General features: G+C 33.1%; 1 protein-coding gene across 1 annotated transcript; it reads left to right on the forward strand.

Annotated features, from left to right (window-relative positions):
* The first annotated feature begins 264 nt into the window (after positions 1-264).
* LOC142643466 (uncharacterized) lies at positions 265-14,073 on the forward strand. Its single transcript, XM_075818113.1, has 4 exons — positions 265-485; positions 10,781-12,166; positions 12,416-12,441; positions 12,630-14,073. The coding sequence occupies exons 2-4, from the start codon at positions 10,837-10,839 to the stop codon at positions 13,395-13,397; spliced, it is 2,124 nt and encodes a 707-aa protein (XP_075674228.1). The 5' UTR covers positions 265-485; positions 10,781-10,836; the 3' UTR covers positions 13,398-14,073.
* Positions 14,074-15,135: the final 1,062 nt, after the last annotated feature.

Genomic DNA, 15,135 nt, shown 5'->3' on the forward strand with positions numbered 1-15,135 from the left:
TGCATATTCTCAAAAAAAAGAAAAAAAAGAAAAAAAAAAGGAAAAGTGCATGTTAGTGGGACCCTCACTTTCCAACTCTGGAGCTCTTATTCTCGCTTGCCGGCTCAGTTAAGCAAAGCATTAACTGAAGACAGTAATTCTTTAGTCATAATCATAATAGCTGGATTTTAATTTGAAGACAGTATTATTGAAGGGGTTTTAAGAAAAAAAAAAAATTATTAATTTATAGCAAAACAAAAGGGCCAAAAGACCAAAGAGAAGCTTGGCTTCCTTTTACACTGTTCTCTTCACCCAAAATTTCTCACCGACCCTGTTTAATTATTGCTCTTTTCATTCCTCCCTGTCCACAAAATTCACATCTTTCTTTTTACACTTCAGAGAAAAGAACAAAGAATTTTCTTTTCTTTCACTCTGGTTTCTGCTTTAATCTCATCCTCTGGGATCTAATGTTTCTCTATGAACTTTGATATCTCTGTCATCAGCTGGTAAGTTTGTCTCTTTTCAGAATTTATTTACAGTTCTTGCTTATTCAAGCTCTTTCTCTGTTGGGTTTTTTCTATGGTGGTGTATAAGTATAACTCTGTATGTGTGTGTGTGTGTGTGTGTGTGGGGTACTTGCACTACAACAAAAATAGACTATGGTGACAAAACCTTTCGTCACAATATGTCTTTATTTCGTCACCGATTACATATATATTACGAAACACCATCGTCACCCTGCTTTCGTCACAGCAGCTGATTTGACGAAAATGTTTCGTCACCAATTAAAAATTATAGGTTACGAAATTTTTTCTTAACCAATAAAAAATGACAGGTGACAAAAGTTTTTCGTCACCTAATATTTTCGTCACTAAACCTTATTTCCAGTGACGAAATATTTCGTCACCAAATGTATTTTTTTTCCCAATTTCAATAGATCAGGTGACAAAGTTTTGCGTCACCAATCATTTTTTTTTTTTTTTAATTTCAATAGATCAAGTGACAAATTATTTTGTCACCAATTTCTGCTTATAGTCAAATATGGCAACGAAAATTATTGTCACCAATTTTAATTTCTTATTAATATTCTTTACATTTACTTGTCATTACATTAACCTGTTCATTTCTAACCAAATCCATAATAAAAAAATAAAAAAAAGCATCCATTCATTTCTAACCAAATCCATAAGTAAAATCCATACAATCTAAAAATGCAATAAAGATGTTCACAAAGTAATTACAACCATTTATATACAAATAATGTCTTAACTTCCAAACTTTACAGAAAATTAATTAAGTTCAAGTAGTCCCACAAAAGCTATCTTTTTGCCACCAATCCCAAATCTGCACAAGTATCAAAGAAAATACATTAATAACAAACTAGACTGCAAACCCATATCCCTAATAAGATGTACTACAACATCAACAACAAAAAAATTATTATTAGTAAGACAATGCAAAAAATATCCACAGAATACCCAATAACAAACTAGACAAAATAATCATAATGCAAAATCATATGAAGCCAAACTATCAAATAAAGAAGACCCACAACATTCTCATCAAATAAAAACCAAACCTACATTACAAATTACAGAAATCATAAAGAATGCAGAAAATTCCCAATTTAAAACAAAACAAATAAAGTGAAATCCAAAACAAAAACTCAGCCACCATCATAAACACAAACCCACCCACCACAATGAATAAAAAATTTAGCCAACACTATTAAAAAAAAAAACTAGCCACCGCCATTAAACAAAAACCACGGCCACCACCATAAACAAAAAACCCACCACCACCATTAATTAAACAAAAAACATAGCCACCACCCATTAACACAAAAACCCAGCCACCACCATAAACAAAAAACTCAGCCACCACCACAAACAAAAAACCCACCACCACTATTAAACAAAAAACACAGCCACCAACATTAACACAAAAACTCAGCCACTACCATAATCAAAAAACCCAACCACTACCATTAAACAAAAAGCAATAGTCACCACTTTGGAGTGACACATTATATCAAGAGTCACAATTTCATTCTTACAATCCTTTATTTTTAGTCCAAAAGAATTAAAAGTTTGAAAATTGATAAATACTTTATGTATTCAATTCTAGATGTACCATCTTGCCATGTGAACCAGAAACTAAATTAAAATAATTTCAACCATATAATATACAGTACTACTATATGTATTATAATTAAAATCATAATTTATATATGATGGATATACCCTATATTAGGTCAATGCTCTCTCTTCTTGTTGTTGGTCTACACGTGGGACACTTGCCTTAACTAAGGTTATGAATCAAACAGTGGATCTTGACCACTTTATGGTTATTTACCTTTCATGCAAATTTACGTGATCCTTAGGAGCTAGTTTTGTAATTAATGAATTAGTTAGTTTCAATCAGTTAGCTTTAATAATATTTTCTTAACATGAAGTTAGTGATGTAATTAATACACAATCAATAATAAAAGAAGTTTATTTATCACACTCCTCATTTATTACAACACAAGCCACATGTCTGTGTTAAGACCTTTAAAAAAAGTTATGCAATTATTGAAAGCAGTTATGCAATTATGAGAAAACCCAAAAGTGATGAAAAATAAATTATAAATTGTTTATTAAGACTGATTTTTTAAAAAATAAAATTTTGATGCAGAATTGGAAAAAATGTCAAAACAAATAACTATTTTTTTTTTATTTTTTTATAATTTTTTTTTAAAATTCTTTACTAACATGTGCTTAAGAGTATTCTCATTTAAGGTTTCAAAAGCTAAATATGCTATTTTTTAACATATGATTCTAAAAAAGCACACTACACTAAGGGTATTATATTTAAAAGTTTTAACATCTTAGTTAGAGTAAAATATCATTTTTGACATCCTACAATAGCTGAAATCTTAAATGGGGTGGTAAAAAAATAGAAATGTTGATGTTAGATGTATTATAAATTGATGTGTTAAATGTATAATTAAAGTGGCTTTTTTAGAGCATTCACAATGGTGATGCTAAAAAACTATTTTTAGTACCACCATATACAAAAGGGGGCTATAATGATGGTGCTATAGGTAAATTTTTTATCTACATTACTACAGTGCACAACTATATATGACAGGACTGTACCTGGAAAGCTAATTTTTTTTTATTATTTATTCTTACTCCCTGTTAAATTAGTATTTATTTGTTTTTGTTTCTATTACTTTTTACTCAACCCGACACTTCTCTAATTTATCACCTCTCTCTCAACTCTCTCAACCCTCACAACTCTCACTTCTCTCTCTCAAAAACCATGAATCATGCATGCACCTTCTGTTGCAATGATTACAAAAATCAACTTGCAGCTAACTTTGACATACTTTGGGCTCAATATCAGTAAAGCACTGACAACTAGCTAGCATTGAATAGCTTCTTATAGCTACTTCATTTGCAATGACGTACAGAATGATAAAATATCTAGCAAATTAGCAATTAATAGGGTCTTATCTCTTTAACTTTTTAAACTACTAATATTTGCTTGTTTCCTAGCTAGTACTATTTATCTACCTTGATTAACAACACCACCATGAATGATGCATGCTCTTTTAAATACTATGAATCTACCTACCAAGATAGGGGTTGGTAGTCATTGAACTCATCTATAGTCTTAAACGTGTAAAAGAGAAAATCTCCAAGATGCATGATTTCATTCAATGCATAGAAGATACATAAGAAAAAAAAATGAGCAGCATAGAAAAAGATAGATTAATAAAACCTTCAAGAATCCAACTTCAATGACAATCATAACATGTGTAGGGTCCTCAAGCTCTGACTGACATCAATTTGCCACAAATTTTGAACCTAACAAAGAATAATGAAATATTCCTTCAATAATCTTCCTTCACCAACTATTGAATTATATTATAAATAAATAAATAAAAACATTATTTTGGAATATTGATCTGATTAAATCACATAGATCAATTAAAAAAAAAACGAATGTCAAACTTTTTCCAATTTGTCTTCCTCTTGTTTATAAGACAAAATTTAAATTTGCATCTACCCATGGTAATTATTCTTTGTCGTCAAAATGCTTATATGACTTGAAAATTAATTAATCCCACAATTCTCTTTTTACAATAATCATCTTCATTCCCTCTAGAGGCTCCTGGACCAACATTTTACTCACCAAAGTCACTATCTCAGCTGACCCCAAAGTTCATTACCACGTGTGGCTAGAAATCACTCCCACAAAATTACGTGGACAAGGCAAAACAAAAAAAAACCATGATATTGGATGTGGTTCCTTATCCTCATTAGATTACATTTACACTGCACCCACCATTGACAACTCAGTCCCCTTCTCTAAACTCTTCCATCTCTTCCCACCAAAACCCCATAACCAAGAAAAGCTCACAAACTATGGATTCTCTACCATTGAACCAATCTCTCTCTCACCTCAAACTCTCTCCCAAACTCTTTACTTTCCCTTCTTCTTTTCCTTCCCAACAATCTCTCACCCTCAAACCAAACCACAATAACCCCACTATTTTCAGTTTCACTCTCTTTGCAATTAAGTGCAATAATCTTCACAATCAAACAGAGTCATTTTGTTCTATTGCATTGTAATCACAGTTTTTATAAATTCAAGAGATCTAGCAAGCACACAAAATAGAGAAATCTGAAGGTTATGTTTACTTAAGAGGGATACATCAGAAGAGAAGAACATGAGATTTGAGGAAACTCACAAATTCTAATGAACTTCAACAAGATAGGAATCAAATCAAAACCTTGGCATTACAAAATTCTTGGATTGTCTTTGTCCATCATTTAACCACTCTGGCAGCAAACAGTATGAAATATTCAGTTTTTTTTTTTTTTTGTAAAGTGAGCATCAGATGGAAACACAAAACAATTACTCCAAAGTCACTATATGCATAAAAGAAACAGGGAGACATGAGAAGTAAATGTGAATGTACAAAGAGATATAAATGGCTTACTCATCAACAATGGAGATCAATGAGAGAGAAAGAGAGAGAGGATCGATGAAAGTGAGAGCTTACTGATCAATGAGGGAGGAGAGGCGTGAGGTCTGTGGGAGTTAGAAACGCGTGAGTAGAGGAGCACGAAAGATAGGTTAGGGTTTTTTTTTTCAAATAAAAAAAATGAAAAATAAAATTGGCGCTGAAAATTGGGCATGGCGCTAAAAAAAAATTAACCTGAAAATTATGCTGGCGCTAGGAATTGATCCCTTGAGGGAGTGCTACTCCACAAAGAAGTGCTACCAGTAGACTACCAAACAACATGTTATTTATAAGTGGACACTAAATCAATTTATTCTAACACTAGTGGATATTTAAAGTTTTCAAGAACAATAAAAGAAAAAAACATGCAAACACATTTTTTTAATATGCTTTCCAAAAATTGATAGTTATGATAACAAAAATAGTAAATTCAAATTATATTTTAAATTAAAGCGTAAATGCACTTTTAGTTCCTACATTTTGACGTTTTTCCATTTTAGTCTCTACATTTTATTTTTACCACTTTTAGTCTCTAAATCAATTAACGTGTGTTATTTTCTTTCTTTCCATCAGTCAACCGACGGAAATAGCTGGGGTGGCAGCCAAAGACATTAAAATATTATTAAAAATGTCACGTCAGCATCTTTTTTTTTTTAAATAATTTGTCAATTTTAACTAAATAAAAAAAAACAGAATTAAAAACAATAAAATCAAATGCCTATGAACACAAGAACACAAACCTAGAAAATCAAACCAAGAACACGAATCAAATGCCAAGGAAATTAAAACACCTTCAAAGATTCAAAACACAAAGAACACAAACCCAAACCCAACCCTCAATCTCTAGCAAACCCAGAACACCACATGAAAAATCCAACCCTCCATACAAACATCAAACCCAGAAACCATCACAACAGCCACAACTCACCATCCCAACCGCCACAACCAAACCCAACTCAGTCTCAACCCCAGCCACCCCGATTTCTACCCACCCTAACCCAACCTCAACCCCAGCCACCCCAGCCGGTCTCAACCCACCCACCCCAGCCTAACCTAAACCCAATCCGACCTCTACCCACCCCAACCGGCTCACAACCTACCCACCTCAAAATTGAACTCTAATTAAAATTCAATTTAAAATCTAATTGAATTTAGACTCTTTAATTTTTGCACATAATAATTCACTGAATACACAATAACTTATTATTGAACACATGTTTTGAAAATCCAACTGTTGGATTACATTTTTTATATGACCTTAACATGCATGCCAATTTTCACATTGAATTAAGAAATATAGGTCGTGTTTAGGTTACACTTGATGTAACTCTAAAAAATGTTACACCACCCAATAACTTATTATTGAATTATTATTTTGAAAATTCAATCGTTGGATTACGTTTTCTATATGTTCTTAAAATGCATGCCAATTTTTATGCCAATTAAGTGTAATTTGTCATTTAATCTTTAAACTCATCTATTATGCGTTAGTTTAAACTACAAAAACTTAAATTTAGACAATTAATTGATGACATGCCTATTAATTTTTGATCACCTTGAAATTTTGTAAGCATGAAAAACATATGAAGATAATGTAATCTAACGGTAGATTTGTCAAAATTCACATTGAATTAAGAAATATAGGTCTGGGTTCAAATTACATCTGGTGTAACTCTAAAAAGTGTTACACCACCCAATAAATTATTATTGAATTCATATTTTGAAAATCCAACCGTTGGATTACATTTTCTATATATGTTCTTAAAATGCATGCCAATTTTCATGCCAATTAGGTGTAATTTGTCATTTAATCTTTAAACTCATCTATTATGCATTAGTTTAAACTACAAAAACTTAAATTTACACAATTGATCGATGACATGCCTATTAATCTTTGATCACCTTGAAATTTTGTAAGCATGAACAACATATGAAGATAATGTAATCTAACGGTAGATTTGTCAAAATTCACATTGAATTAAGAAATATAGGCCTGGGTTCAAATTACACCTGTAACTCTAAAAAGTGTTACACCACCCAATAAATTATTATTGAATTCATATTTTGAAAATCCAACCGTTGGATTAAATTTTCTATATGTTCTTAAAATGCATGCCAATTTTCATGTCAATTAGGTGTAATTTGTTATTTAATCTTTAAACTCATCTATTATGTGTTAGTTTAAACTACAAAAACTTAAATTTACACAATTGATCGATGACATGCCTATTAATCTTTGATCACCTTAAAATTTTGTAAGCATGAACAACATATGAAGATAATGTAATCTAACGGTAGATTTGTCAAAATTCACATTGAATTAAGAAATATAGGTCTGGGTTCAAATTACACCTGATGTAACTCTAAAAAGTGTTACATCACCCAATAAATTATTATTGAATTCATATTTTGAAAATCCAACCGTTGGACTACATTTTCTATATGTTCTTAAAATGCATGCCAATTTTCATGCCAATTAGGTGTAATTTGTCATTTAATCTTTAACCTCATCTATTATGCGTTAGTTTAAACTATAAAAACTTAAATTTAGATAATTGATTGATGACATGCCTATTAATCTTTGATCACCTTGAAATTTTGTAAGCATGAAAAACATATGAAGATACTGTAATCTAACGGTAGATTTGTCAAAATTCACATTGAATTAAGAAATATAGGTCTGGGTTCAAATTACACCTTGTGTAACTCTAAAAAGTGTTACACCACCCAATAAATTATTATTGAATTCATATTTTGGAAATCCAACCGTTGGATTACATTTTCTATATGTTCTTAAAATTCATGCCAATTTTCATGTTAATTAGGTGTAATTTGTCATTTAATCTTTAAACTCATCTATTATGCGTTAGTTTAAACTACAAAAACTTAAATTTAGACAATTGATTGATGACATGCCTATTAATTTTTGATCACCTTGAAATTTTGTAAGCATGAAAACCATATGAACATAATGTAATCTAACGGTAGATTTGTCAAAATTCACATTGAATTAAGAAATATAGGTCTAGGTTCAGATTACACCTGGTGTAACTCTAAAAAGTGTTACACCACCCAATAAATTACTATTGAATTTATATTTTGAAAATCTAACCGTTGGATTACATGTTCTATTTGTTCTTAACATGCATGCCAATTTTCCTGCCAATCGGGTGTAATTTACATATTATTATCCATTTAACTAATTAAATCTAACCCAAACCTAACTCAACCAAATTATTATGGGTAAACTCCAACCCACTCAATTACCCAATTATCAAAATTACCAAATTGCCTCTAAAACTTGCAAATAACCAAAGTACTCCTAAAATCCTCTAAAATTGCCAAAATGCACCCTAAGCCTAAAAAATAACCGAAATACCTCTAAAATCATAAAATTACCAAAATACCCCTAAAACTTAAAACATTACCAAAATATCCCCCGAAACTAAAAAAATACCAAAATTCACCCTAAAGCTAAGAAATAATTGAAATACCCTTGGAACCTTCAAAATGACCAAAATACCCCTCGAAACTTAAAAATGACAAAAATACGTCCTAAATCTAAGAAATGACTGAAATACTTCCCAAAATTTAAACATTACCAAAATACCCATGAAACCTAAAAATTGCCAAAATACCCTTGAAATATGAAAATTACCAAAATACCCCCCTAAACCTAAAAAATAACCAAAGATACCCTCAAAACCCAATAAAATGACCAAAATACCCCCTAAACCTAAAAAATGACCAAAATAGCCAGAAATTATAAAAATGAGTATTTTTGTCATTTAGGGGTATTTTGGTCATTTTTAGGTTTGAGGGCATTTCGATCATCTTTTAGGTTTAGGGTGTATTTTTATGATCGTATAGGTTTTAGGGCCATTTTTGTCATTTTATAGGTTTCAGGGGTATTTTGGTCATTTTTGAAGTTTTTGGGGGTATTTTGGTCATTTTTTTAGGATTAGGAGTATTTTGGTAATTTTAAAGCATTAAGGCTATTTTGGTCAGTTTTTAGGTTTCAAAGCTATTTAGGTTATTTTTTGAGAATGTGGGTGCTATTTTGGTAATTTTTTGTTTTGGGGGTATTTTGGCCAAATTTTAGGTTTCGAGGGGTAATTTTTTAGGTTTTGTGTGTACTTTGGTCATTTTTTAGGATTAGAGTATTTTGGTCATTTATGAGGTTTAGGGGATATTTTGGTAATTTTTAGTGATTTTTGAGCATATTTGGTGATTTTGGGGGTATTTTAGTAATTTTTTAGGTTATTTTATGGGTATTTTGCTCATTTTAGAGATTTAAAGATATTTTGGTCATTTTAGTGGGTTTTTAGCATAATTGGTGATTTTAGAGATTGTAGGAATATTTTGGTCATTTTAAATGTTTCATGGGTATTTTGCATATTTTAGAGATTTTGAGGATATATTGGTCATTTTGGTGGATTTTGAGCATATTTGTTGATTTTATAAAAATTAGCTTTGGGTAGGGTATGGATATCTATGGATAAACAAACCGGGTATATATGGGTATACCCTGCCCATGGCAATCCTTAATTATTTGTAAACAATAGGTGACAAACACTTATTTTGTCACCAAAAACACCTCCATCTTAATATTGGATGATGAATTTGGAATTTCATCACCTCTGGTTAGTCTTTGGTTACACAATAGGTGACAAAAATTTATTTCGTCACCAAAAACACCTACATCCTAATATTGGGTGACGAATTTAAAATTTCGTCACCTCTGGTAAGTTTTTGGTGACGCAAATATTTCGTCACCCTAGGTTTGCCTTTTTTTCATGACCTATAGTGACAAAATAAATATTTCGTCACCAATTGGTACATCTTTGGTGACGAAATATTGATTTCGTCACCAATTTTAATATTTTTATAATATTTGGTGACGAATTCTTCTTTCCCTCACTAAATGTTATCATTTGGTGACGAAATTGTTTATCCTCACTAGATTTTGTCACCATAGCCCACTTTTGTTGTAGTGTTGTTTGCTTGAGGTGTTGTTTTTTCATTGAAAAAGAAAATAGAAAAAAATAATAATAATAAGAGTGTGGAATTGGAAATGATTGATTGGGACTTGGGAGGAACTAATTATCTCAAAGAATTAACTTTACCTATGCCTTGTTTGGTGCATAACTAAAGTATATTTGATAAGGCCCAGAAGAGTCTGATGTGGAAATTTGTAGGTTAAATATCTGGGGTTTGTGAAATTGAGGTGAGAAAGGCATATTGGTTAAGCATATTGTGTGTTTGGTTCATAAGTAGGATGTTATTAATGTCTTCATTAGTTTATGGTTCTTTTTGCTTGTCTTGCCAATTATGCATTTCTATATTTCTGTGATAATTGGTTGTGTTGTTGACAGAACAAGAACACTTTGTAATGGGAAAATCTTAATAATAATGAGTAAGACTTCCTTTCTCCATACTTTCCAAAAAGGGGGCGTGAGTGTGAATTCCATGAATGCTGTAACTGACTAAAATACTTTTGGGGTTTTTAAAGATTGTTGTTGTAGTGAAAGAAGTTTTTCGGAATAATTTCGACTCATGGTCATCTCCAAGTTAAATCTTGATCAAGTGACCTGAATTTTATAATTGACGATTAATTTGCATAACCATGAAACCACCCATTATGTTTTTTAATATTTTTTGGCTTTTTGTTTATGTATCCTTCATTTCTTGAATTTATTTTGGGTGTGTTCATTTGTTTAATAACATTCATTTATTTGATAAAAAGTTGGAGTCTAAACACTTCATGCTGAATTGGTTGTTCAGGTGACTTTTGATGAGGTGCTGAGTGAGTAATTGATTTGGATACATAATTAAGTACCATGTCTGATCGTGTTGTACAATCGTATCATGGTGGTGACTCAGTGGATGGTGAATCAGTGGATCGTTGCAAATCTGTTTGGATGGATCATTGGATGCGCACAAGCCGTAAGTCAGCTACTCAGGCTTGCAGTCATTTATCAATTCATTATGAGTCCAAGGAAGAAGTTCATGATACCAAACAGCATCCTGTACTCAATGGGTCAGATATAGCAACGGAGGTTTACACTAAAAGATTTAGAGAAGCAAGTAAAGCCAAGGCAGTTGGAATTATTGATGAAAGTATGACAGTGAGTTCGAAAAGATCAAAGAGAGAGAGATTAGATTGTCAGCCCTTTCCAATGTTCAGTATTTCTAAAAAGAGAGAGGGTATTTTGGCTTTAAATCATGGCGAAGCCATGTGTCATGGGAAAGATTCCAACTCTGGACATGATACTGTTTTTCTCAATGGACGCAAGCGTCATTTACCTTCAACGTTTGCACCTGAAACAGACACTCTTGAATGTCATTCTCAGCCTGGAGGCATCTCAGGGTACTTAGAGCAGCCTGCGAAATCTCATAAAGATCTTGAAACGAACAGCTTAGCTGTTTCAACATCTCCTCAGGATAATTCCATGAGGTCCAGTTTAAAAATTGTGCCATATGGATTTAACAGCAGAATGACTCCATTGCAGTCTGTTGTTCATGAGAATAAAATCATTAACCAGTTAGACTCTAGAACATCTGGGAAGTCATTGCTGAGTCAGAAAGATGCAGCTCTGTTTTTACATGATCCTTTAACCAGCAGTAATCAGCAATCAAGTTTTATTGGTAAGCAGTACCAGAATATGCAAAATCATTCTGGTATGTGGTTGTCCTCAAGCCAGAGTAGCCCCCCAAAGGCAACCAAATCAGAAAAATTATATCATGGATGTTATTCACTTCCAACACTGCCACATTCTGTTCATGATGTAGAGACTATGAGAATATACACCACTGTTGACTCCAAAGAAGGATCATCTAGAGGCCCTTCCAAGTTGTCTCAAACAACTCGTCATTTTCTGATTACGAAAAAGACTGATGTTAACTTATCCGATGGCGGTCAAATGTTTAGAGAGTCAACAGTATCAACCAAATTCAATCGAAAAACTTTCACTGAGCTTCTCAGTTTATCTCCAGATTTTCAATTCCATGTTCAGCAAGGAGTGAAACTGCAACCTCTAGTAAGCTCCGCAGACAGTGATGGAAAAGAAAATCTCAGAGATGTAAACGCAGCAGTTGGATTGAAGAATGAATCATCAGCTGAAACTGATACTATGGATATGGATGCTTTCCAGGAGAACCACCTTTCTGGTATGTACACTTTCTATCTCAGAAATTCTGGTTTTAGTTAATGGCATTTTGTAATATTTTAGATGGATAGGATTCTAGGCTCTACAGCATCACACTAAGAATAACATGCTTTTTTTAGAGTGCTGAATTTTTTTTTTTACAGTCTCACTGAAGTTTACTTAATAGTTTTTTAAGTATCATGCGTAATTTGCATGTTTTTAGTAAGTTTTATGCTCTCTTTTTTGGCTGACGGTGGCCTCTTTGTTGCAGGTGTTGCTTTGTCCCCATCAAATAAGGTAATGCTTGCTGTGTTTTGATATTTGCGTAATGTGGCCTCTTAGTAGTTTTAAGTCTACCCACATGGGCTTATTTGTCTTCCAAGTAAATTGGGCTTGTAGTAATCATGCTATCCAGGAATATATCTGGTAATATTTAGACCTAATGTGGTGCGATACTGAAGTCATTAACAATTATAATTTTGTAGTACCTCAGTGGGGAGTCGCCAATACATCAAGCTGTAGATGCTTCAGCTGGAGAAGAAATGGGGGGTAGACTCCTGAACATGGAGTTTCGTAATATAAACGAAGTGCTTCCTAATCTTCCCGCTTTAGCTAGTCCAGCGGACTGCAAGGATACAAGTACCTCAAGAACCCAAAGTTTGGATGCGGAACACCTCCTTTCCCATGCTGAGCAGCCCATGACTTTTAAGTCCAGTGGTTGTCGTGATGACCCTCTGGGAACAGAGCCAAGCAGCAGATGGGTCAAACGCCTCAAGTACAGTGCTTCAGATTCTGCTCATGGTGCCAAGAGCTCAAAAATGGGAGAAGCCTCTTCCCATGAAAAAGTCAGTAAGTTCTTCAGCAGATTTTTGAAATGTGGCATAACCAGTTCAGAAACCACAATGGTTAGATGTCACAATAAAGAAAAGATGACATTAGAGCAAAATGAGATGTTGTTAAAGAATGGTGAGTCCTCTTCTCTTGATTCAGTAAAGAAATGTCCAGATGTTACACTGTCACATCCTTGGATTCAGAGGTGGCGTCGTAATCAGACTGCATCACCCCAAAAGAAACCTGAAGCTGTGATGGTTTGCGAGCCACAATGTTCAAAGGTTGCAATAGATGAGTTTCAAAAGAAGCAATTTCCAAGCATTGCTGCTATGGCATTGATGGGGAAGGCCATGTGTAGTTTCCATCCATGTGAGTTTAAGAAAAGAGGATCTTTTGTGGTTTGGAATACCAAAGGGTTTTGAGATAACTCTGCCCTGAGTTGTAAAGGTTCATGAAGAGTAATCAAAGAGATCAAAGGGATAGTGCCCGTTTTAGTTTTTGAAAAGGGGCAAGAAATGCTTTGGCCATTTATCACAATCAGATCAGAAGGAAAAGCTGTGGAATTTTTTGGGTGATTCTGAATTATTAGTTATTTTTCATTTCTCTTTACTCTTTAGGAATATGTTCTCTTGATGAGCAGTCAGAAGAATTCCAAGGAGGATATGTCTGGGGAGGAGGGGGGGTAGGGGATGCAGCCCCAAACTGCCATCACTTAATTTCATGAAGTTGAAAGCATCTGCCATGCAGCTGATGTGGCCTCCTGTTCCTCCCAGAATACCTGGAGTGAAACATTGTAGTGCATGGGAACCAAGAATTGAAATTACACGAAGAGATAAAGTATGTGCATCTTAATGGGCGCACATGCTAAAACACACAAGGACAGGCAGACTTGCATGTAATATAATTAAAGAGAGGGAGAGAGGCCTTAAAATTCTGCTTCCTTTTTTTTTTTTTTTTTGATGCTGTCAAGCTGTGCATGCTTCAATAGTTTTGCTATTTACCTTTCCTATGTTATTATTAATGTATCTTTTGGTTGTAAGAGAATAGTCTAATTATGATTACTCAATGGTTGAAGTGGACAGGAATTATGCAATGCATGTGCTTTGTCCTAGTAGCCACTCAACTGAATGTTCTTGAGCTATCATTTTTCACTTGGCTGAAAAAAGGAGGAAGGTCCTGTACTTCTGTTATTCACCAAGAGATTCATTTCTCTTCCATTTTGATATTCATATCTGATTATGGCCTATTTTTGACTGACAAGTTTATTTTCAAGAGTATACGCCAGGTGTAACTTCCTTCTGTATTGTTTTCATTTGTTGCTGTTGTGCTTTCATGATTAACTGATTGAGATGTAGTTTAGATGCAAGAGGCAATGAGAAGATTTATTATATTTATTATAATGAGACAGATTTATTATATTTTATTTGATTTTATGTATTAAGGGCAGTTTTATAATTTCATAATATTCTGAAATGAGCTATGCTAACCGTCCATTAGATCTTCTTTTGGGCTTTATTTTAAATTTGTTTATTTACTTGAGCTTAGTAGTAAAAGCCTAAGGAGTCCAAAGTCCAAGTCTTATTAGGATTTTAAGAAATCCTAGTTGATTTTAAGAAATCCTAGTTCAACTAGGATTAGTTATTAGTCTCCTATTTAAAGAGTTGAAATACTTTCTTTTGAGTTGACTATTAATGAATGTTTTCAGAATTTAAGAGCTATGAAGCTTTCTTTTATAGTTTGTGTGATGCAACCTTCTCTGAGGTGTGATGCTTAGGAAGTCTAGGTATGATTTCTAGAATTTATCTATTTTCTTTAATTTTACTATTAATTGGTCACTGTTCATAGGAACAACCACCTAAACTTGATTGTCTTCTTTTGTTTCATCCCCAAACTCTATTAATCCTTATCCCATTTAGAAACCCTATTATCCCTCTTGTTTTATAGCCTATTCCCTCACCAAAACCTACCCCTAATTCTTCAAATCCCAAGCTATACTAGATCTACCAATGGTGTTCTAAATCAGAGTTTGTTGTTCCCCCTTGTCCTACATTGGTTTGGTATTAGAGCCTAAATCAGCACAATGAAAGCATGATAGATCCAAAAAGGCAGAGTTATATCTATACAATTGCGGACAAATTTGAAGGGTTGCGTCACAAAAGC

This window comes from Castanea sativa, chromosome 7 (assembly GCF_040712315.1).
Source record: "Castanea sativa cultivar Marrone di Chiusa Pesio chromosome 7, ASM4071231v1".
NCBI classification, from domain to species: domain Eukaryota; kingdom Viridiplantae; phylum Streptophyta; class Magnoliopsida; order Fagales; family Fagaceae; genus Castanea; species Castanea sativa.